We start from the raw sequence: 24,715 nt of genomic DNA, 5'->3' as shown, positions 1-24,715 counted from the left end.
AAGGGAAAAGTAGTGTTAATTCGTAGTAGTCCTAATGCACGAACCGTTGCCCTCTTGGGTGCAATACTGCCACTGAAAAAGCCATGGGAGATGTTATCACTGCAGTAATAAAACCAAGAAAACATTTCACAACAGCAGAGTGCCTTAATCCCCCAGGCTTTACAGAGATACCAGTACAGGAACTGCAGCTCTCTGAAATGCAGTCACACACCCTCAACTTGGTGCCATTGGATGAACCTGTTGCAAAAGGCTGAGGCAGCTCAGCCACTCACAGGACAGCAGAGAGGAGGAATTCAACAGCACCATGTCTGAGGGAAATTCCAGTAGAAATTTAGGTAGCTTGAATACAACCTGGTACTTAAGCAGATCTGACATTTCCAATTATACAATTTTAATAATGAATATTCAACATGTGCCACAACTCCCATTTTTCAGTCTGTTGTTGGATAAACTGGTCTCATATTTAAATGACTTCAAAGAGAAATAACCCCTATCCACTGTCAAGGTTGGAAAAGAGATACTTGGGGCAAAACCACCCCACAAAGTCCTGTAGATGTTAACTGGCCTCTGAGACGTCATTAAATACTACTATGACTGACAAGCTTTAAAACAGAAAAGTGCCAGACAGAAAACAATCTAAGCATCAGTATCTCAAAGGACAGAAAACACTGTCTTCGGCTGGAAAATACATTGTTCTGAAGCTTTTGGGCATGAATCATGGTTTTTTTGTTTGGTTTACTTGTAATGCAGCGATGAGCAGGAAGACGGAGGCAGGCGACAGAAAAGCAGAAGGCACTCCTATCTTACCAGCAGGCCCCTAAAAGAGCTCTCAGTTCATTAGAAAAGCCCTGGAGAGTCCCCTTCTCTCGAGCTAATCATCCTGGAGAGCTCATTTCTCTGCAGTCTGTCTGTCCAAGACCAACAGAAGGACCATTTTTAATCTGCGCCTGCTAAATTGAACCAACGGGGGCTGGCTGAATCATTAAATTAATGAATCATTAAAGTTTGTTTTTTGTGAGAAGCAAGTGTTTGAGTAGAAAAATAACAATAAGAAAGGCTAGAGCTCTGAAGTGCAGTGGTTTCATGCTGGCTGCACAATATCCATCATAGCAGGACTCAGAAATCCATCTTCACATAATGTTTCATCCCACTCTCAGTAAGGCCCTGGGTAAGTCCCATCTCTCAAAGTCATATAAGTCAAACTGTACTTATTACTAATTCAGGCTGAGCAGTGCAACAGCATTAACTCTAGCACGAAATACAAAAAGCAGCAGATGTCCAGCAACAACTGTTTTCCTACAAATAAACAAACTAGAGCGTTGAATTCTTGAGTAGCATCTGAAGAACACTGAACTTCACTCAGGGACCCAGAAGAGAACTAAAACAAAGCAAAGCATACTGCTGTGAGATGCTGAACTTCCTTATAGGGGCAAAAAATGTCTAAGAAAGTCAAATGAAATCAAATTTATATCCTAGAAAGGAGGAGGAGGAAGAAAATATCCATAGATTGAAATAGCTTATTTTATTGAACTTTATGTAAATAAAGATGAGCTTATGTAAGTCCATCATTGTTCACAAAGAAATTCTCAGTGTCAATTCAGGAAAACCACTTTAATTACTACTTAGAGTAGACACTTTTTTCGTGTAATTATTTCAGGCACTATTCTCTAAAAACAGAGTTATCAGCTTCACAAAAGGTGGGGATTAAAAGACTGAAGAATCAAATTATTCCCTTTGTTTAGAGCAACTTGCTAAACTCCCATTTTCCCCCAGCTGCCATACATAGCTTTCCCATAAAAGGAGACTACTTTGGCTAACTTGAGTTCAGAAGTAAAAAAGTCTTTTTGACCCTGACCTGAGAAGTACCTGCAGCAAAACTTTCAAGGAATGGAAGAAGTAATTTCAGGATGAGACCTAATGTTCTCTGCATGATGGGACATGGTGGGCTGAGGCACAAAGAGGAGTTCTCAGCTAAGAGAACTTGGGTGAATGCGCTGCTATTACAAAACCATTCTGGGATTAACACCCACGCAGGGACATTGGATCCAAGAGACTTCGAGGCACACAGTGACTGCTGCACCTTCAGCATCCCCAACGCAGCCAGGACCAGTTAACCCTCCTGATTTTCTGCACCATGTGCCAGAGATTTCTATGCTGCACCCAGCTTAAACCAGTTTGAAACAAGGGAATCAGGAAACCCTATTAATGCTGAGCTAGACCACAAAGTGTTCCTTGTTTTACACCTGGAGGTGCAGGAGGGGAACAGCCAAGTTCCTCTTGCAGTATTCCCAGTTTTGCCATACAACATTTTGCTTGGACACTTCACTGTGCCAAATTTATTGTGCTGTGCAGTGGAAGAGGCCTCACTCCTGAGGAGGATGTTGTGTGCTTTGGGATGGTGAGAAACACATCACATACTGAGCACTACAACTGCTCCCTGCTGATGGAGTTTGGTACCTTCATTCCTTGATACTGAGCCACACTACCATGATGAGTTACCATGAGCTATCTAATGCCACTGCTTAACTTTTTTTATGCCACAGCCCAGACAAAAGCAAATATTTCCTTAAATATAATTCCTGTGTGCATTTTCCACAGCTGCCTTGTGAGCAGAGAAAACATTTCTCCACTCAGAAGCACTTTTCTTTGGCAGGGAAATGATGCAGAACTCTATTCCTGCTACAAAGCCATCACACTACCATCTTTTCCCTCTTTCCTGCAAAAAACTGCTCAGTGTTAGCTGAACAAGCCAGCTCCACTCAACACCACCAGATACCAGCCACAAACACTTCACAGATTTGACTGCAAACACTTTCTAGAATCCGTGTCCAGGACTAACTCTCTCAGAAACCTCACCACAGTATTTTAAGTGACATTTAGACCTCAGACACTAAAGGAGCATGCTCTACATCAGTGGCACCACTATCTCATCTAATATATAAGGCAGCTGTTGAGTTAGATGTCCTTCCACAATACTCACAATACCTGTTAGATTGCCTGGAGCTGCTCTCTTTGAGGACTCTGCTTAAGGCAAACTAGTTTGCAAACAGCATGTATTGTATGTGAAATACAGCCAGGAAGAGAAGGAAGGAATCTAAGGGAGAATATCCTCAAAGATAAATGCTAAAGAAAAAATAATCCTATGCATTTTATTTATTTACAACAAAGCTGCTCAATTTAGAAAAGACAGATGTCATCCACATTCACAATCCTAAAAATATATGTATAAATAAAGAGGGCACCTGGCAGCTAAAGTTATTGATTTTCAAATTCCTGTGGTACAATAAATCTGAATAAATTGAATTAGGCACGTTAAAAAGACAAACTACTTTGTTCCTGTAAAATCAGTGCAGGGTATAGAAATGAAAGCTTTTGATTTCCATTTCATCTTGATACAAATAGAAGAAATACTTTCTATCAAAAAGTACATGAGATGTGAAAGCTTCCTGCCGGAAAACACTGCTAAAAGAAGAGATAAATCCTCTTAATTAAGGTTGTCTTGTATTTGTCTCCATAAAACAGACATGATCAATAAGTGCAGAATAAAATTGATTGCTGCAGCACATTTCATTAGGTGAAGCAAATGTCTCCATAGAGATTAAGCACGTCTTTAATATCTGAAGGTGGTAACACCTGTCTGCTTGAAATTGTGATCTCTCTGGGGCAAGGTTAAAAAAACCCAAACCAACCCAGATTACTAGTGACTGCATAATCCCTACTGCTGTCTCCCCCACTCCAAGTCACCAAACCCCATATTACAGGAATTATCTTTAGGGCCCTTATCTAATTGACCCTTTGTACTAGCCCTAAATGGCACTAAATCCATCCCCAGCAGCAGCTGCTCTCCTGAGCAAGGTCCTGTCTGTCACAAGTCTCTGCATCCGAGCCAGCCCTGCAAAAAGCAGCTGGGGGGACAGGGAATTGGGCTCCTGCATGGCCAGGACAGGCAGGGGAGGAAGGGTTCTGCATGCTGGAGGGGTGTGGGGAGAGCAGCAAAGGCACCCTGCCAGAGGAACACAAACAGTGAGGACAGTTCCCAAGGAAAAGGCTGAGCACAGATTGACCGCCCTTCCCGCCCCGTGTGTGCCTTCTCCCAGCTTCCTCTCGCCCCAGTTTTTTTCCCACATTGCCAAGTCCCTGTTTTAAAAGGAATGCAGCCAAATGGTGAATAATGAGCCAGTGCAAGGGAATGAGTCAGGGAGGGAGGGAGGGAGGGAGGGAGGGAGGGAGGGAGGGAGGGATGGATGGATGGATGGATGGATGGATGGATGGATGGATGGATGGATGGATGGATGGATGGATGGATGGATGGATGGATGGATGGATGGAACACACAAATTCCACTGCATATGGGCAGTCAGATTTGGTGAGCTTTGCCACTGGTTCTTATTTCCAAAAGGGGTCCTTGGTTACTTTTCTGTTTTCTTCAACCACCTCACCTGTGTGTGAGGGAATGAGAATGCAGAAGATGGGTCTGGCACCACACAAAGGGTTTTGCAGCAGTGTAAATGACTAACAGGGGATGTGAAGCCCTGAAAAACCAATCCCACTATTGTTTTATGTTTTCTTTCACAGAAGGGTAAATAAAAATCCTTCTTGGAAGCCTAACAATAGGAAGGATCAGAACAAAAAGCAGCTGAACAAGCATTACCCCTTCATCCTGCACCTTTGCTGAAGTGAGAACTATTATAGAACTCAAGCTACTTGGAATGGCATGAAGCAATTTTCTGCCAGCAAAAGCCCTGAGCTGAGGAATTACTCTGCACCCGGGCTCAGATCCCTCTAGAGCTTCCACACAGCCAAAGAGTCATGAAACATTCCTCCACCCATGTTGAAGGAATTGTTTTCATTGTAACTACAGTCACACCATCTGTCTGAGTTGCCTAAACAGTACCATGTGCACAGTTTGAGCTGCCCTCTCGGTACAGATATTTACATGCTATTGCACAATATACTCACTGAAAGATGGATGAAAAGGAGGCATAATCCTACTGAGGCAGCTGCAGGGAAAATTTAGGGAGAGGCACTTGGATTTGGCATGACTTGGGATGTTCAGTAAATCATTAAAACATTCTCATCAACAATGCACAAACACATCCACATCCCTGTACGATGGGAAGGTAGAGGCCTGGGAAACAACATTCCCACTTTCCCCATTCCTACTGAAATTTACACTTCTGTTGCCAACTAAAGGTTTAAGTCCTGCAAGAGATGACTAAAAGGTGGTGAGTTCTTCACTACACGTGGATACTGACTTGAGAAAATTTCAGTCAGCTTCTGACACTGACTTGGAAGAACCATCATTGTAAATAAGTCACTTGTTAATGAAGCCTTTTCTGAAGTAAGTTTTATGAGCACTTCTCTCTTTTCATGTTTTCCCTTCAGACCAGCTGCAAACCAGCAATGAAAAAACACAAACTGTACTTAAGCAAAACCCACACAACTCACATGGAAAGACGAAGAGGATAACTGCAAGCACCATCCACCAGTTTGTGGGGCTGAGGTTTGTGTCTCCACACTCTCAAACCTGAGAAATCCATGACAAACAGTTTTTCTGGGTTGTGACTAATCGTTCCCAGTGAAAGCAGATATTGGCCAGCCTTGTCTAAACAAACCAGATGAGGCATGTTCAGGAAAGGTGTTAGCTAACGTTTTAAACACCACTTAGCTCCTACTTTAGGTAAACAGTTTAGCTAAAGCAGTTGGTAAACACTGGCCATTTTCCTAGGCTGGACAGTGGCAGAAGTTGCTTTGTCCAGATTTTCACTCTGGTGATTTATATGAATTATTTTGCTTTAAAAAATTCCTCAAATGGATTTGGCCATGATGTCCACTAGGAATTTTCTTCTCAGGTGTGGCAGGGGTACACCACAGACTCCGTGGGCACATCCACACCTTCCCCCTCCTTACCACCTACCCAGAAACAGCAGGCTTGTACTGAGGTGGGATGAAGTAAGCCCATCCTCTAAGATAAACAAGACTTGTAAATTGAGGGAAAATGCTTTGTTGAACTGACATAGCAGAAAAAGCAACTTTGAGACACATAAACTGTTTTCTTCACTTCTTCTGTCCCTGCCCTTGGACCATCCCACCTCCAACAAAATTTCTTCCTCTAATGAGATGAACTCTCTACTGGTACCTGTTACTTACCATTGTCTAGATCACCCAGAAGTACTGCCAAGATGGCACCAAGGTTTTAGGGATCTCCATCTACATTTAAATTATATGAATCTCAAACATGTGACAATTTATTTAAAGGAGAATGGGAATAACTAATGGGAATACCTCTTTTTCAAACCTGCAGGAAGTTACAATAGAGGTGGTTTTGATGTAGTTCTGATTTACAGGGAAGAACCTTCTCAGGGTTCAAAAAGGAAAAGTGACTGAAACTTCTGAGTGTCCAGACAAAGAATAAAAGCAATGAAATTAGGATAATGGGACTTAAAAAGGCTTCACTAAATTCAGGGAACTAGCTTCAGAAAGAAAACACTGAAAAGCTTCCAGAGGGAAAGGATAGAAGCAGGACAGTAGACAAGAAGGTATTTGCTGCTCAGATTCACTGGTTTTGAAAATCCAACACCGAAAAAACTTCTTGTTGCTCAACATGAATGTGAAATACCAGCAAACCTCCCTTACCCCAAAATCAGAACCTACATCACAAGGGCAATGCATGTACTGAGAGACATGAAAGATGAAAAGGGAATATTCTATAAATATATCAGAAGGAAGGAATAAATGATTGAGAGAGACTAAAGTAATCCATGCTTTTATTGCTTCCATGTGTAAAAGAGCTTATCTATGGCCAGAAACTTCACACAATTCCAAAAATCAGTCAAAAACACAAACTAGAATAAGAAAGGAGCTAAAAAATATAAGACAGGGTAAGTGCAGTCAAGCCTGCAGTTCTGGTGAAACCCAATACTGAATTTAATCAGAAAAACACAAACCTGTGAATCATTGCCAATCATCTTCAAGAATCTCCCATTAACATTAAACACTCAGCAAAACGGGAAAGTGAAATGTTGCAATTCTCTCTAGAAAATGAAGGCTTTGGGGAATAATTAGAAGCAGAGGGTGAAGTATCTGGATTAGTTTAAGAAGAAGGAATGTGAGAGGCCACAGTAACTTCATATATTTTAGCAATATTTAGAAAGACAGCAATTAATTGTTCATCACATTTACAGAGTAAAAAGACAAGTAGTTGGCTCTATTTGCAGTCAAGAAGGTTTATTAAGGTCAGACTCTAGGGAATTTTTCCCTAAATATGGACAGTTGAGGATGGGAACATGTCCCAGGAATACTTCTTGACCTGTGTTCACTAAAAATACTTACGAATAAAAAAACCATCTTTCAGGAACATCTTGGGATATTCAGCTGTGCCACAAAAAAGGGAAGTGAGTCATGAAAAATGAAGCTCTGTAGTTTCTTGAACTCCCTTCCTGGGGTGGATTAAATTTCTGATTCCCAAAGGCTTCAGGAACAAACCTGAGCTGATATTGGGGGGGAAGGGAATGAAAGAACAAAGCAGCAGAAAGCAAAGCCCACCTGCAGGTAGCTGCTAGTCTCACAACTTCTGGCTCTTTTAGAAAAGCTGAACCGACTTTGCAAAAGGATTCAGAAGAATATGCTTTTTTTGGACAGTGATGCAAACCTGAAGCTGTGCTATGGGTGCTCTTTTCTGCTCCCAGAGAAGCCTCCTCGTTGGCTCTGCATTTGCACAATGACTGCAACCAGAGGTTTCTGTGCCATTGGGGTGGTGTACAGAACAACTGAGCAGAAAGGCTCTCTTGAAAGAGATGTGCTGCTTATTATTATCTGCTGGACAACAAAATTTATTGACAAATTCTTTGGTGAATGAACTCAAAAATGAAAGCTTCTTTCCCTTCCCAAGATAAAAATGTCATTCCAGTGAAAATAATTTTTTCTGTTGATTTTTTTTTTTTTTAATAAAAAAATCACAAGTGTTTTTTGCAGGGTCAGGTTCCTACAACAGGAGGAGGCACATCTATGCCAGACATTATACTTTATACTTAATATATTACCATAAAATTACCTTCCACAAGTGAGGCTTCTTCTACCTGAGTAAAGAACAATACTGCTTACACCACCAGCTCCTGCCTGCATGCCCTGTGGGACTCAGAGATCATTTTTCCTCTGCCCAGGACTAGTAAATGTTTCTAATTATAGCTTAAAAAACCTCCAGTATGGGGGGAAGTCACTGTCTGCCATAACAGTTAGAGTAGTTATACACATTAAAATGTTGGAGAAACATGATCTAGTGATACAGTGAAACTGGCTCAGTAAGAATTGCTGTGAGATTGGAAGGCTGATACAGAGGTATTTTTTAAGCAAGCTGTTAAAAGCAGCCCTCCAATAGTTTGCTGCTCATGAAATTAGTAAGGCATACAAACAAAAATATTTTGGGAAATTTAAGTTCAGGATTGTTTTTGTGGAAAGAAGAACACGTTCCAGATAAATGAGGCTTTGGTGAGTTTAATGCTAACCATGTATTGTAAATACTCTTCTGTAAAACCACACAGCTACAACCCAGCATGGTGAGTACAGACTGTGTGCAAAGTTTAACATGTTTAGTTTGTGTGCAGATGGAACATCAAGCTATGAGTAAACCTGCTTTATGTTCCTTTTCTTCTGACTATTCTTGTGAAACACAATGAACTGAAAAAACCCTGAATTACAGGCTGACTTGAGATCTGTATCTTATTTTGGATAACTTAAGCTACATCTCTGGATTTTTACTGTACTATTCTACAGTTATCACAAACATAACAGATGCTCAGTGTACTTCCACTGCCATCAGCAGCTCTGCATATTCCTATAGCTGTCCTGAAACACAAATGCTTAGCAAAGCTGTACGGGGAAGATCTTCAGCTTGTGGGTTGGTTAAAGGAAAAATGGGAATCATAAGCATGTACTTTACAAAACAGCAGTATAAAAATTAAATTTATCCAAGCAGTAAATGGAACAACTATAAAAGGAGAGAAACAAAACTCAACAAGAAGCCCAGTTCAGTGGCAGGACCCACCTATACCTTTACATTTTCTCTTGTACAATATTATCTTGAAGAAGTGCCCTCACACTATAGTTCCTTGAACTACAAAATTTCCACAATTCCCACACAATAAACAAAACCCAGCAGCAGACACTCTGAAGGGAAATTAACATTAAAGAAAGAAGCCCTAACAGGGAAATACAGCTCCATTCTGTGAGGAATGACACCCTACAATAAACACTTTCAGGCCATTCCATAGCCTAAAATCTGTGCTAATAAAAATCTCTCTGGAGGGGAAGCTGAAAATTCTTTTCTACACCTTCAGCTTGGACTCCACAAATGCCATTGTGGGATCCACTGAGGCCATCTCTCAGCAGTTACTCTACAGGCAGCACATGGCATATGAATCACATCACCATCACTGTGTGAATTTCCTGGACTATTAGAAGACCTAAAGCCAGGCTTACTCTACTACCAGTCAGTGTTTCTGAAAAAGCTGAATTTATAACACAATTTTTATGAATGCTTTGTCATCAAATGGCTTCCAATGTCTAATATCAGAGAAGTCCTAAAAAGTTAAGTTTCAATATAAATCCTGTAAATATATTTACACTGTGTATAAAAACAACCCCCAGTGAAGAATACAACATCATTTCCCCAAATCCGTCAGCTTTGACTGCTGCTTCTGCTCCCAAGTTCTGCCTGTACCCTCAGCAGGCATGAACAGGGGTTGCCCCCTCTCCCCAGATACTATTTCACACGATTTCTGGGAGCCTCAGCCACTTTTGAGACCTCTTCTGCGTTGTCAAACATGGTAGGGAAGCAGCAAGCTGGTTTATTGTGTCCTGCCGAGGGAAGGAGGTGAATTCACAGACAGTGTGATCACACAGCCTGATTTGCCTGGAAAGTCAGGCTGAAAATCCCAAACAGAAACAGAAAAGCCTGTCAAAGGCTGTTTCTAAGATCAGCTGGAATGACAGTATGGGTTATGAGGAAGAGCCCCAGGAGCTGGGCTGCTTCCTCCCCCATCCCACACCCCGGGGAGTGGCTGAAGGTGCCCCTGACCAGCACCGTGAGCACTGCACCCCCTTGGCCTGCACAGAGGGGAGGGGAGCAGGAGACCAAGCCTTACACAGAAAACAAGCAGACACAGGGAGGGAAGTTAACCAGGTCCTTCCTGAAGTACAAAAATCACATTCCTTCAGACCCCAAACCCCCAGTGCTCTCTCCAGTCATGACTGGGCTTTTTTCCCCAATATAAACAACAGACTTTGCCCTTTTAAAAATGAAATTCAGAACAAAGCCCATCAGTACCCTGCAATCCAGAAGGCAGAGTGGTTTCCAGTTTTGTTTTCCTCAGCCCTCCACAGTGTCCCTCTGCAGGGTCATCTCCTCCCCACACATGTCCACCCTTGGCATTAAAAAGTAACAGGAAAATCCCCAGGACCCAGGTGAGCCCCATTCACTGGCACTGTGCACCTGCACTGCAGACAGGACTAAACACAAGGCACAATGCTGGTTTGTTTCTAGTAGTACACCAATTTGCTAGAAAAAAACCTCCCAAGTAAAACAGGGTGAAGCTCCAGGCATTCACAAACTGCTCACAGAAATACGGCCACGCTAGCAGGGCTTCATTTGTTGTTTAAGCATATGCAATCTCGGATCCCTAAACTGTCAGCAATTTCACTGGAATACATACAACTGACAAAACCACTCAGCCTCTCCTGCAAAAATGTCCAGTCCTCCCATGATGTTCCAATTAGATCTGCTACTAATAACTGTCAGCTTTGCAAATAATTTCACATAATTCACTGGGGCAGAAATCTTCCTTACAAATCCATGACTGGGATTGAAATAACCAACCATCACTCACTCTCACACCACAGCACAGCCACATTTCATCCCATTAACCTTCCCTTCAATGCCCCACACTGCTGCCCTAGTGATGCTTTTCCATGTGTTTGGTGAGTTACAATTTACACATGAAAGTGGGAGGACCCAGGGCATCACCTTTGGGTGCAGTACAGCTTTCTTCACAGCTGAAGGGTTGCCCATAGCCTCTCCCAAGGACCTTTTCCCATATGGAATTCAGGAGAGCATATCCACTCTTTAACTCTGATGCTATCAGTCTATCTTCTTCCTAATCTGGGAAAAGGATTAAGAGTTGTGAATCTACCCTAGACCAGAAAAGCACAGATATCAAATCGTGCTCAGTGGTTCCATAAGCATGATGAGGTGCAAATCTGACCTGTTTGTAATGGTAACATTTTTCTCTACTTTCTAATTTACTTCAACTCTGAGAAAATACACGGCAGTCAGAGCAGCATGCAAAATTAAATCTTGGCCTAGCAATCACAGACAAAGCAGTCAACAAAAACTGAAGAATTTCTTTCATCTCCTGATTTTTGTTTTGAGAAATGCATATCTACTTTGAGCTTTAGATTGGGAAGCTTTTGATGTTGCAGGGCAATGGAAAGGAAACCTCTGCAGAAGTTGGCAGCTCATGCTCTGTTGGCAGAGGGCAAACTTTCCTTATCAGAGCAGGCACAGGACAGGAGGATGCCTCTTTGCCCCCAAACTGCAGCTGTGGCCTGGGGTACATTTTTATTGTTACCTGCCCTGAACTATCACACAGTGGTGCAGTACTCTTGTAGTAAGTGGCCACATTCCTTTTCAGAGGTGGGTGCAATGACTCATTTTCTATATATAGACTCGCTGAAGTACAAAATGCTGCTGCTTTTTTTTTCCCTTGTAGTTGTTCTCAACATATGCTTTTCCATGTCTAATTATTATGTTATTGAAACAGTATGCTGAATGTTTATGAGACTGAAATAAAAGTTAACTGTGCAATTCCTCATAAATGTAGATTTTAAAAGTTTCTCATCTTTATTGGGAAATTTTCATGATTCAGAAGTAATCTAACAAAAGCATTCCCAGACAAATCATTTCCTCTACCAGTTTGTCAGATCCAGTTTTGTTGTTCAAGCATTACAGGATTTAAAAAAAAAAATCCATCTATGTTTATATATAGTAGTACGTTAAAATATAATAGAGTCCAGTCAACAAGGTAAATCTCTTTTGTGTATTTTCCACTTGTCTGTGAACCATCTGCAGCTGGGAAGTTTCATTGTTAGAGGTCCATTAATGAGATCAATACAAGCTATAACCACAAAGGATTAGTTGGCTCATATGCTATTGAAAGACTCTTGGGTTCAGCAAACTGTTTTGGTTCTCATGTGCAGTCACGCCTAACCATGCCCCTCCTTTCCTCCTCCAGCAATCCAAAACCTGGAAATGGAAGCATTCCCCTTTTCCTCAGTATCAACTTACACACACAAAACTCAGGCAATAAAAAGATTCAGAGATTCTAAATTTATATTCAGTGGATACTCTGGGAATGATGGGGGGTGGGTATGTAAAAGGGAAGGCTCTCTGCCAGATATTGCATCCACTGTATTTATTAACTGACTTTTTCCCTGCTTTCCTTTGTGACTTATCTCAGGTCTAGTTATGCATTCAGCAGTTTTAATTTTGGTTCCTGAGCAAGCCCAGCTACAGTTGCTGCCACCTCATATCAATAGCACTTAATGGCTCTCTTGTACCCTCTACTCATACCCAAAAAGTGATAGCTTCTAATTCTGGATAATAATAGGTACAGGTGATAAAAAAAAAATAGCAACAATAATTTAAAAAACACTCCCTCCACTTTCATCCCCTTGTGTAAAGCAGCAGAAGGACAATAAACACAGAGCTGCAGAGAACAAAAGTCGTCTTGTTTCTCTGGGGAAGAAAAAACCATCAAAATGAGCATTTGCCGTAGAAGAAATACTGCCTTTCTGGTTGTGTCTGAACTCACATGACAGATACAAGTTGACATAATGCTGCAGTTATTTATCACACAGATGTTTAAAGATGCCTCTTAATAAAACACAGTAATCACACACAGTACCACAAATCCACCAGATCAGGAAAGCTAATATTTACTCAATACTAAATACCTAATGACCATGCAAGCCTCTGAGGAACCAAATTTGGTTACTGCTTTGCTACTTGGAAAGCCAGAGCTTCAGAGAAAATAGATGATTTGGATTTTTTAGCAAGCTATTCAGCTTTACATTTTCCATGAAACAGCCAGTCACAGCACATAAGTTTTCTGTTTCCAGAAATACTGTGCCTTTCAGCGTGTCAAATGGCAGTAAAATGAATTTTTACCTTTGCATTGAGTTTTGCATTGGTTTAGCACTCATACAGAAGCAGGAGAGAGAAAGGGTTTGCAGAACAAAGCAGACCTTGACCCGAGTCTTGTCTGTGCACCAGGAGGTAAGGAAGGAGCTGGAGGAAAGCAGGGTCCCGTGCTGCACCCTTTGTCCTTTGCTTACACCCCTCTTTTCCTGCCCAGGTGGCATTTCCTGCCTTGCCTTTGCGAGGGACAGCATGAAGAAGCCTTCATCCACTTTTCATCTGTTTATTAATGAATTTACACAGCCATACTCTGGCCCTACATATACCACATAACCTTTAATGGTTTGTTAGGGGTTTTTTTTAATGTATTGCTAGCTGCAATTTTTATCACTCAGAGAGAAAAGTGTTACTGAGAGACAGCTTTCCTCTTGGACAAGTTTCTGTGCAGGCAGAGACATCCTAGCACAGTGCAGGGCTGTGTTACTCCAGAGCTAGCCTGGAACCCAGGAAAAGCACAAACAGATCAGTGTGCTTTTTGACTTGAGCAAATGGCTCACTTTCCCCTCACCACTTGGTGTTGCTTTGTACAGCAGTGGAAAAAGCTGCATTTGAAGAAACTGCAATTCAACTGAAACAGGCAACAACTGAGGCAAAAATCTTCACATATATTATTTGCTCAGTTCTACCCATTAGGCAAAGATATGCTCTATAAACTGCAGGAAGGAAGAAGGCTGCTGTGGGATACTGGGAATTACAGTGTCACTAAATGCAATGGGCTATACATGGAAAAAACCCAGAGAGTTTCTGCACACACAGTTATGTGATCTAAGTTACGCTTTCTTACTCAAGAGAGAGATCTTGAAACCACAACATGGAATTCTCTGAAAAGCACCAAATTGAATACTTGGGGATGGTAAAAGGGAAAAACAGGGTCAGGGATGATTACTGAAGAAACAGAGAACATCATCTCTCTGCATTTAAAGTGAGTTTTGCCCACATCTTCGTTAACGGGTGCTGTTCTGAAATGGATTTGGGATAATTAGAAAAAGACAGGGAGAAGGAAGACATAAATAGCAGAGGTACAAAACAGCCTTTTTTACAAGAAGAGATTACCCAGATGAGGACTTTGCAGCCTGCAAGAGAGATCACTTTGGAGAAGAATATGATTATGGTTTGGTATCAGGAACAGCGCAGAGACAGTGAGCAGGAACAACTGTTCTCATGATGCAAGAAATAGGGGGCAGCAAATGAAATGGTCGGACAGTTTGCTTAAAACAAGAGGGGCCAATTTTATTTTTTTTTTATTATACACTACATAATTAAGTTGTGGAACTTATTGCCACAGGATGTTTTGAAAGCCGAAAGCATAAACGGATTAAAAGAAAAGCAATTAGAGAAATTCATGGAAGAAAGGTCCACCATGGGCTATTAAATACAATGATGCAGATACAACCTCTGGCTGAAGCAGAACCCAAATGGCTGGCTGCCAGAAGCTGGGAAAGAATATTGCTGCTGCTGCTGCTGCTACTCTACACTGGCCAGCAGCAGATGCTTTGGGAAAAGAAAGTGAAGGGCTGAGCTCTGGTCTGAGTCACAGAAGGTCTTTTCTGTGACCCAGTGTAGCTGTTTCAATGCTCTTCTGAAATGGACAAATTTGTCTTTGATAGTCTGATGCTTATTAATATCCAAACTTAATTCCTTCCCTATACCATAAATTGACAGAAATATTACAAAGTGCAATTATTAAAGTAATGTGATTACCTATACTCCATACTTTTAGATTTTCTTTTATCTGGGCATTGCTATATGACTTAAAAGCCACTTCAGCTAAACCTACTGCTGCATGAAATTTCATGTCCATGACAAAAGGTCTCTATGCCACTACAATAATGCTTCCGTGTTGAAACCAGAAAAACATCTTGCTAAATGCACAACAGTTATTGCTTGGAGGAAGAGAAATGTATCAAAGCCATGAAAGGCCCCATCTTCTCTCATATATATATCAGTATAAACTAAATTCAGTACAATGAATTTCCATGGATCAGCAGTGCCACAGAAGGTCAGGATCACCTCATAAAAGCCATTAAAGACATGCTAGATTGTCTCAACCATACAAATGAACAATTGTGTTCTTGCAGGTTTCTCTAAGGGCAGTGCAAATATGCAGAAAAATCAATTACTGAAATAACAGCTAATCAATAATTCAGGGCTATGCAGAAATGCATATGCACGAAGCAACACAAATCACTGTCAGCTTCTGGAGTTCTTTGTCTGTTTCTGCTTTAATGGTTCCCCAGCATAGTTTTAGAATACTGAGTTATTCAGGTGCTTAAGGAACAAGATGAAGCAATTTTATCAAAATGAGATTTGTTCCTCCTCTGCATTTTCAAAAAACAGGGAAGATGAGATTTAGGTAGGTGGACAGCTTTGAAATGAGAGTGATTTGCATTAAACTTCTTACAACTTTGTAAGAGTCTTCAATATTTGAAAAGTGCCCATTCCACTTATCTTTTAGACACTCATCACAAAACAGGCTGGAGAGAGCCCTGTTCTCATACAATCCACATAATATTTTGGGGGGAAAAGTACACACAGAGAAAAATGTTAAACAAAGGAAAATGTAATATCACTCTAAAGGGACAGCCTTAATTCAAGATTCACATTCAAAAGAGTTAACATGGTTGGCCTCTAAAGCCAGTCCCTAAAATAAGCTGTAATAATGAGCTATTGGATATAAAAGGCACAGCTTAACCCCAACTCCACCTTCTCTAGTTCTTCTACCTGGAGTGTAAGGTCTGTGTGAGGTCTGTGAAGGGATGCTTGCACACTGCCCTCCTTCAAGAGGAGCAAAGGGGAGCATTGGGGCAGTCAGCTCCCAACCTCCAGAGGCAGATGCTACTCTGACACAGGGCTGTAGCTTTTCTATAGAAGGCAGATGGATGCCCTGTGCTCACTCTGACAATGGTGCAGAGCTCATTCTCAGAGGCTGCACTTCCCAGAGGCTGCACTTCCCAGAGGCTGCACTTCCCAGAGCGCATGCAGGGAGAACTGGAAGCCGCACAGCTGCACTGTCAGTGTGGTCCTATTGCTATTATTCCCAATGCCCACAAAGCTTCATGGGGTTTCTGCAGCATCTTTGCAGCTAAGAGAAACCAGGTTCTGCCTTGTGCTGAAAAATCTCTTGTCCAGACCAATGTGATTCAAACATAATGAGCTCTTAATGCTGGATGAAAAACTTGTAGTAAGGGACCATAGGAAAGGCACAGCTTCAGCTTCCACTCCATCTCTGGGTAAAACAGCTCAGTTACCATGGGAACACATCTTCCCACAGTACCATAATCTCCCATCTACCATGATGAGTGCAATCCAGCACCCCACAACAGCCCCTGCTTTGAACAGCTCCCCCTCTCCTCTTGCACAGGCACACAGAAGCATGCAGGCACACACAGGCACAGATGAATCCGTGCTGTACTGGCTGGGATGCACAAGTACAACAGAGCCTGAACTATGCACTAAGTGAGGGAAAAGCTCAAGGAAAATGCTTTGTATTTTCACTGTCTAATGTCAATCTAAGGCCACCTCAACCACAGCTTCTCCAAAGAAAATCAGAGGAGGCTAGCTAGGGAAGATGCTAGCTTGACAGCCTTCTTTACCTACCAACCCTGTTCTTGCAAAGAAGCCTGAAAATTTCTCAACTGATCATCACCATAAGAATATGATTTTTTTTTTAATTGCTACACAACTAGGGTAAATTTATGGCATTTGGGAGCAGCAACCTTCCTCTGAGACTGTGACATACTACAGCCAGAATCACTGAATTATTTAAATCCGTACAACCTCCTGCTTTAAGCACACATCAAGCCCTATTTGCAACAAGCATGGTTTACCTGGAAGCTCGCAAATGCCTGTTGGAAGTGGGGAGGAGAGGTAATCCATGGCATGCTGGATCCCATTTAGGGCTGCACATCACACATGTGATTAGGTCAAGTGGTGAGACACAAGAGGTGGCCTGTGCTTCCAGTTATTCATCACAGTGAAACTTTTTCCAGAACTTTTTCATGCCAAATGGTAATGAAGTGCGTGGACAATTCAAACTTAGAAGCAATTTTGGGGAATCCTTACAGAAAATGATGATTCCATATCAGTACCTGTAGGGATATGTAGTTGATTAGCTATCTATCTCCAGACCTACAAACACTCAAATTATTAAGCAGGAATCAGTCTGATCCTAGACAATAGGGCAGGAATCCAATGACTGAGGGAAGTTACTTTATCAACAAATAGATGTTGGATTTAACACCAATAGTCTATGACCCCTTTTATCTCTGGGCCTCAGAGCACTTTAACAACATTAATTAGCCTGGTGAGATAGCTCTGACACTCATTTTATGAGCACAGAGCAATTATGTCCACTTCATGGGCACACAGCAGTTAAGTGGCACCCACGAGGTCAAAGGAGAGTTCTGGTATCCAGCCACCAAATCCATCCAGCAACTCACTCCACTAGGAATAACTTAACCCCTATTTATTAGATCAATTCCCATGCTTGGGTGGACAATCTGAGTGAAGGTTCAAGGATATGATATTTCCCACAAGTAGACAGCCAGGAACTGCAAAGCATTCCCCATAGTGTAAATCTACACCAACATCCCACTGCATGGCAAGTCTCAGAACCAGCATTTGGAGCCTTAGAAGTCTTGTTTTTCCCATAACTGAAGTCAGCATTTAATGGAGATTAAATACTAAACAACACCTCTAATGCCATACAGATACCACAGTGCATTCATTCCCTCCCCAACCTGCAACCACTGACTAGAACTGAGAGACCATAACCAGCCAACACCACTGCAAAACTCCTTTCCTTTTTTTGAAAAAGCCATAACCAAATGATCAAAAATCATACCCAAATACATTCTTTTTGCTTGCTTGGGGATTTTTTTGGTTGTTTGGTTGGGTTTTGTGTTGAGGCTCCTAAACTGGCTTCTTTATTCTTATTCTTATTCTTATTCTTATTCTTATTATTATTATTATTATTATTATTATTATTATTTTCAGATATCCAGATCTCTTTTTAGGGTTCAGATCGATTAAAAGGTAAAGACACGGCTTCAAAACAAAACAGAAAATGCAATTTACCTCTCCTCTCAGCTGTTTGTCTTCTTAGACAAATCTGAGTGAATGAGTTCATCAGCTCCATCTCAAAACCAGCATTTTCATTTCTCCTTTTTAAGCTCAAGAAGCTAAGTAACAAATTGTCTAATTTTACCTGTCTACTTACATAGAAAACAAATCAGTATTTCAACAGAATCACAGAATAACTAGGTTGGAGGAGACCTTTAAGATCATTGAGTCCAACCCATGCCCTAACACCTCAACTAAAGTAATCCATGGCCCCGAGTGCCACATCCAATCTATTTTTAGGTACATGTGATACAAGAACTGTCCTGTGTTTGCACCATGTGGACATTAAGAATATCTTAATGCATCACAGCTACTCCAAGCTCTCTCAGAAAGACTTAGAGCTGACATTTGCTAATTGTAAGCACATGACATGCCATAATCCCCCTTCCCCAAATACTGCCTGTAAGCACTGACTAAACAACAGGATCTGGGGCACATGTGCAGGTATGCAGAGTGCAGAAAGTGCTCTTGGACTGACACATCGGAGGGGGGACTCGATGCTGCTCTATAAGTACAGAGCATCTTTTTTTCCTTGCAACTGCATCTCAGGTTGCTTAACCAACAGGACTTGCATGGGAAGATGATCTGTTCATTTAGCCTGCTTGAATTCTGTAACTGACTGTGAATTATAACTTCTCAACAAACATACAAATTGATGGTGTAAACACCAGGCAGTTTCACCCCAAGAAGAAAGTGTCAGAAAGGGGAGAGGCTTGAACCAAACTTTTTTACAAGCACAGTGACAGCCCTTCGTGGTGAAGCAGCTCAGGACTTCATGGAAGCCATCAAGCTTATCACCAGCCAGGGAAGAACAGCTGTGAGACCAGTGATCTGAAGAAAGAAAGGTGAGAGTAAAACTCATTACAATAAACAGCTTCAGTTCCCTTGGGGGAACTGTCCTGTCCCTTCTGTCCTACCCCTGCTCCACACTGTCCTGCCCCTTCTCAGGTTTTTTTCCACACTGTGACCACCAGTGCCTGTTCACCCTGTCCTGGTGCCACCACGCCACAAGGCTCAAAAGCCACCCCGCTACTCTCAACTGGCACAAGACATCACACCTGGGCTGTCATTTCCCCCAGATTAGGGAAAGGCAGGGCAGCACGGAGGCAAAAAGATGTATACAGGGTGGTAGGTGCTTCCAGGATCTTCCTGTAGCCTGGTGAGTGGAGAGATTTTAGCAGATGAAAGCCATTCCCTGCTCTGCACTGTCATCTTCTACACAAATCATGCACAAACAAGGGAACAAAAGAGATGTGTTTGTTCCAGTTCTGTTAGAAACACAAAGACATTGTTTTGGTGGACAATTTGTTTGCTCAGGAAAGCTCAGCTCAATTGCAGGAGTAGCAATTGCTGTGAGGTCCTGCAGATGATTTAAACAGATAAAGCTAAAAACCCCCCCGTTCAAACATCACAGACCTTATTTTTATCATCACAGAGAAGTGACCCTGGTTTGCTTGTGCAACTTTTCCATTAAAATAATAAATATGAAAAGACAAAGCTTCCCTTTAGATTAACTTGTACAGTCATTAACTGTATTCATAAGATGCTGCACCCACAACAGATATTCATCCTTCTTGGAAATGGGACTTGCACTAATTCTTCCAAAGTTTTGGTCATAGACAAACAGCTTCCACTGGCTTGGCTTTGTCTATTTTGTAGCTTAATCCTTAGCTGACACATTATGCATGGATGTTTTAAATTGTTTATATTCCAGACTTTCCCAGCAAAAATGCTCAAAATCTAGAAAAACAAGCACATTTTTTTTAGAAGTTGTTAGATGCATTCACTTTTAAAGAAAAAGCAGTCACATCTGTGCTACATAAGATGTGTTAGAAGGCCAAGATGTAATTATCTCATTGGTGGTTTAAATATAGCTTTCACCAGAGAGAGTTCATCTTCACCCATGCTGTAAATTGGGTTAATTTTTCAGCATGCCAAATGGCAATTTGTTCTCTTAACATGAATGGCTTTAGCAGCATCAGCTGCAGCTTCACAATATTAACATGTACCCTTTAGAACTCTAAAAATGAATTATTCACCCTACCTTCAACAAATGCTTCATTCTCAAATCAAACAGGCAACATTAACCCTAAATTATTCTGCATTAGAGTAAGCAAGAGCTGTCTGAAACAGAGATGAAGTCAGTATTTACTCCACTGAAAAATCAAGCATCTGTTTAGACATGCAAGTCTGTGACAGTGTTACCTACAGGAGCGAGAAGTGCTGAGTTGTGAATGTGCAAAATTTTGCAAAGGGACTGCTCAGTTAGGGCAGCACTGCCTTGGCCCACAAAGGATACAGCAAAGTATGGATTGATTTAAATGAATTGCAAAACTCGCGGTGGAATAGTTGGCACTTCCACAAACATAACAGAAAATTATGGAGAGTTTGAAGAGACGTAGCTAGTCTGCATTTCTGACAAGGCAACTTTAAAGCAAACTTTTACTGATTGCGCTGAAAGTTCCATGATGCAACAAACAAAAAAGCCAACAACCCCCCCAAAACAAACAAACAAACAAACAAACAAACAAACAAACATCCCAGAATTTTTTCTCTTTTTTCCCTCCAGTGGCAACCCAGATTCTAAAACACTATTTTCTAAAACGGGAAGATTTTTCTACATGTTTTACTTGAAGCTGCCCTATTCAGTTTTTCCAATATTTTATCCTGGTTTTTAAAAAATATATTTATATTTGAGGGCTAGACTACTTTTATGTACAATAAGCTGAGATCACTTAACTCTACATAAAACAGATAATAATCCTACCTCCAGATATATGATGTCTTAAAAATATGTTTGGAAATTACTTTCAAGGACAACCTTTTCTGATGAAAAAAGCTGATGAAACTACAGGTGATCCAAAGGCACTATTTACTACCAGGTAAACCTGCCAGACCTGGTCTGGAAGAATTGTGGTTATCTAAGCTATTCTGTTTGTAAAGCCACCTTCATCTGGGAAGAAGGGGAATTAATTCTACAAAAAGACAATTGATAACATAAGGACAATTCAGTGCAAAGCACCACATCAAGGATTATAATTGCTGAAGTGAAATATCTCTTTCAGAAGGATCCCCTCTGAGCCCTGCCTCCTTACACACAACACTTCACTCTTTCCATGTTTCTTCTGCCCATCTTTCCCTGACTACAGGCAAGTATATATTTACACAAAGGCTAGCAACAATAGGCCCTCACTGTGATTTAATGAAAGGGAATTTAACTTCAGAGTCTGAGTAATTGCCAGAAATAAAATCTGGTTTAAATATTATGGCTTATTTAACATTCCTCTAATTCAAAATGTAGTGCCCTATTTACAACCTAATTAGAAAGTTTGATAGTGTTTAAAGAAAAGCTATCCCCATTAGGAAGCCATCAACAACACAAATGCAGATGTCTATAAGCCATCCAACAGAAGCTGGCATCATCAGTCACCTGTCTTCACTGTCACTATAGTTAATAAATTATTACTATAGCACACTGGTTGAGCACAAAGCCCCCAGGTTTAACCTGGAAAACAAGCGAAAGAAAACAACTGAACCAACAACCATCTCCTCCAGACCCCTGAATATCGACCAATTTAACAAAAATCTCCAAGTTCTACTTTTTATCTTTTGTTGGCATTGAGAAGAACAAATGAATGTAAGATACTGACAGGTCTACAAAATAAACCTGCATTGTCCATCACAAACAGGAGCAGTTTTAAAGCCTCCCCTAGGCTATCTTGACTTTGCAACTGACAGTGAACACATTTTCAACACATGGTTCCTTCTAGGTCTTTGAAAAATATGTCACCATAATCTATTGACCTTGGAAACCCATCAGGAACACGGAACATGTGTGAGAGTGAAAAGCCCAGTCTCTAACCTCTCTGTAATGCATCTTTGGGTTTGATCCTCCCACCCAAAACCATCTGAGCATGCCAGACATAAAGCCAGCCTGGCTGCCACACATTTTCCAGCCTATTTCCTAAGGGAGAAGAAACAGTCTTTGCAGAGTCTGACAGTGGGGTTCCTCCTGTGAAAGGTGGGTCACGCTGATAAAGGTGCAGCTGCTTGGGTACCATTCTGCCCTCTTTCACACTCTGCCTATGATGCTAAAAGGGCAATCAGATCAGGCATCTGAAACCCAGGCCCATCCTTCTTTTGGGTCACAGAGCTCAGCAGGCACACAGTCCCTACAGGCAGTAAAGGTGTGCCTAGGAGCTCCCTGATTAAAATCCTCTCAGGCAACACATACATTTCAGTAATTTGAAATGACAGACCACTGCAGTGTAGCTGCAAATCATCTGCACCATGCTGAACTGTGATCTGAGCCTATTTGTTTGCAATGCAATCTGGGTCTGTGTAACAGAACCATTTTGTATCAGCAATTGCATGTGGGAGGAGGTGTGGGTGAGTGGATGACAGGTGCAGTGTAATAAAGCCACAAACTATGCAGTGAAGAGGTTGCCCATAAATAAAAAGGCCCTCAGGTAGCCATATTTCTCAAGAGCACTGACAATCAATCAGCCTTAAACAGATGACCTGGAAACATCTCTTGCATTCCATTTTATCTACACTTCTCTCAATATTTTTCTTACCCCCTATTCTGAAAAGGAAGACTGTAAATCCACTGACCCAAGATCATCAAGCTTTCCAGTGAGTAAATAAACAGTGAGTGCACATTCAAGAGAGAGAAGTGGAAATAAGGCAAGAGGCAATGGGCAGAAACTGATGCACAAGAAATTCCACCTGAATATAAGAACTTCTTTGCTGTGTGGGTGACTGAGCACTGGATAGATTGCCCAGAGAGGTGATTGTTGTGGCTCTCTCATCACTCTGTTACCGAACACTTGAGAGACTTCTTAGTGCAAACTAATCAGCACAGAAACTGGAATATGTCCCACTGAGCACTAGGCTTCCAGTGCCAGGGACTACTCTCCCAGTCTGTTTCACATGTGTTCCCAGCTTGACTTTCTGTCTTTTTGGTTATTCCAGTGCCAGTATTTCTAAGGTTATTCTCCCTCAGAAGGTTTATCTACAGCAAGCCTTGATTCTGGAATGAGGCATGGTTTCAAAGCGCAACACCCATTTCAGAAAATGAAATAAAATGTTGCTCTTGCAAAGTGCTTTATTGTACAATACCTGCTTGGGTCAGCTTCCTGCAGAAGAACTTGCTGTGGTTGTAGAAGAAAGAACAAAATGAAGGAAAGCATTCCTGTGCCTGAGCAGATTTCTTTACACACCAGTTCAAATTAGTTCAGTTTTGAGTGTCACAAAACTTTAGCTGTGAAGAGATTTCAACTCTTAGAATCTGCTTGTTGCAATGAGAAGCATCACCATCCACAGCTACTTGTCACCAGGCTTTTTCTGAGTATCACAGGAGAAAAACCTGAGAGCAGTAGGGCAACAGTAGGGCAGCAGGTGCCCCATCTTCCCTTGGGACAACAGGACGTGGGGCCCACAGAGACGTTTTCCACACCCTCCGTGGCAAAGGTGGCAAACAGGCAGGTGGCAAAAATCCTGCATATTGCCTTTACACTGTTTGGATGTTGCCAGCAGCATGTGCAGTCCAGCCCCTAATATACAGTGCTAGAGAGCTGCAGGGGCTGCTGCTTGCCTTCCCTGAGGATGCACGCCCTAGTCTCAAGGCAGGAGAACTGCATGGGCAGAGCAGTGCTGTCATGATCTCCAGCCCTTCCAGTGCTGTCCATGAGCTCCAGCCCTTCCAGTGCTCTCCATGAGCTCCAGCCCTGCCCAGTGCTCTCCATGAGCTCCAGCCCTGCCCAGTGCTGTCCATGAGCTCCAGCCCTTCCAGTGCTGTCCATGAGCTCCAGCCCTTCCAGTGCTGTCCATGAGCTCCAGCCCTTCCAGTGCTGTCCATGAGCTCCAGCCCTGCCCAGTGCTCTCCATGAGCTCCAGCCCTGCCCAGTGCTCTCCATGAGCTCCAGCCCTTCCAGTGCTCTCCATGAGCTCCAGCCCTGCCCAGTGCTCTCCATGAGCTCCAGCCCTTCCAGTGCTCTCCATGAGCTCCAGCCCTGCCCAGTGCTCTCCATGAGCTCCAGCCCTGCCCAGTGCTCTCCATGAGCTCCAGCCCTGCCCAGTGCTCTCCATGAGCTCCAGCCCTGCCCAAGCTCCATCCCTGCAGGTTCAGGCGGTGCCATCGGGTGTTAGCCCAAGGTACTGTCCATCCACGGTGCACACTGCACACATCCTGCCCTGCAAAGCAGCATCACAAGGCCTGCCTAGGAGTCAGGGCATGGAAAAAACAAAGTTGACCCCTGGCAAAGATTCTGTGCTTCCCACAGTCACGCTGCCCCCTTCAGAAATCAAACAATTTAGTTTTCCTGACACAACACCCTGGCC

The 24,715-nt window shown here is 42.1% G+C and overlaps 1 protein-coding gene across 2 annotated transcripts in view; it reads right to left on the bottom strand.

Moving 5' to 3' along the window:
- The window catches only part of ADCY5 (adenylate cyclase 5), a 200,310-nt gene that overhangs the window by 116,404 nt on the left and 59,191 nt on the right, over positions 1-24,715 (bottom strand). Inside the window, exon 1 of one of the 2 annotated variants that reach the window (XM_084209187.1) lies at positions 17,080-17,141. The exons of the other annotated variant lie outside the window; for it this stretch is intronic. Within the exon in view, the coding sequence (XP_084065313.1) occupies positions 17,080-17,133 (54 nt within the window). The 5' untranslated portion in view covers positions 17,134-17,141. Of the gene's footprint in view, positions 1-17,079; positions 17,142-24,715 lie in introns of those variants that run through there. 2 annotated transcript variants of the gene reach the window in all.

This window comes from Fringilla coelebs (genome assembly GCF_963513975.1).
Source record: "Fringilla coelebs genome assembly, chromosome: 7".
NCBI lineage: Eukaryota > Metazoa > Chordata > Aves > Passeriformes > Fringillidae > Fringilla > Fringilla coelebs.
The sequence above is the reverse complement of the archived record's forward strand: the minus strand, read 5'-3'. Positions and strand labels throughout refer to the sequence as shown.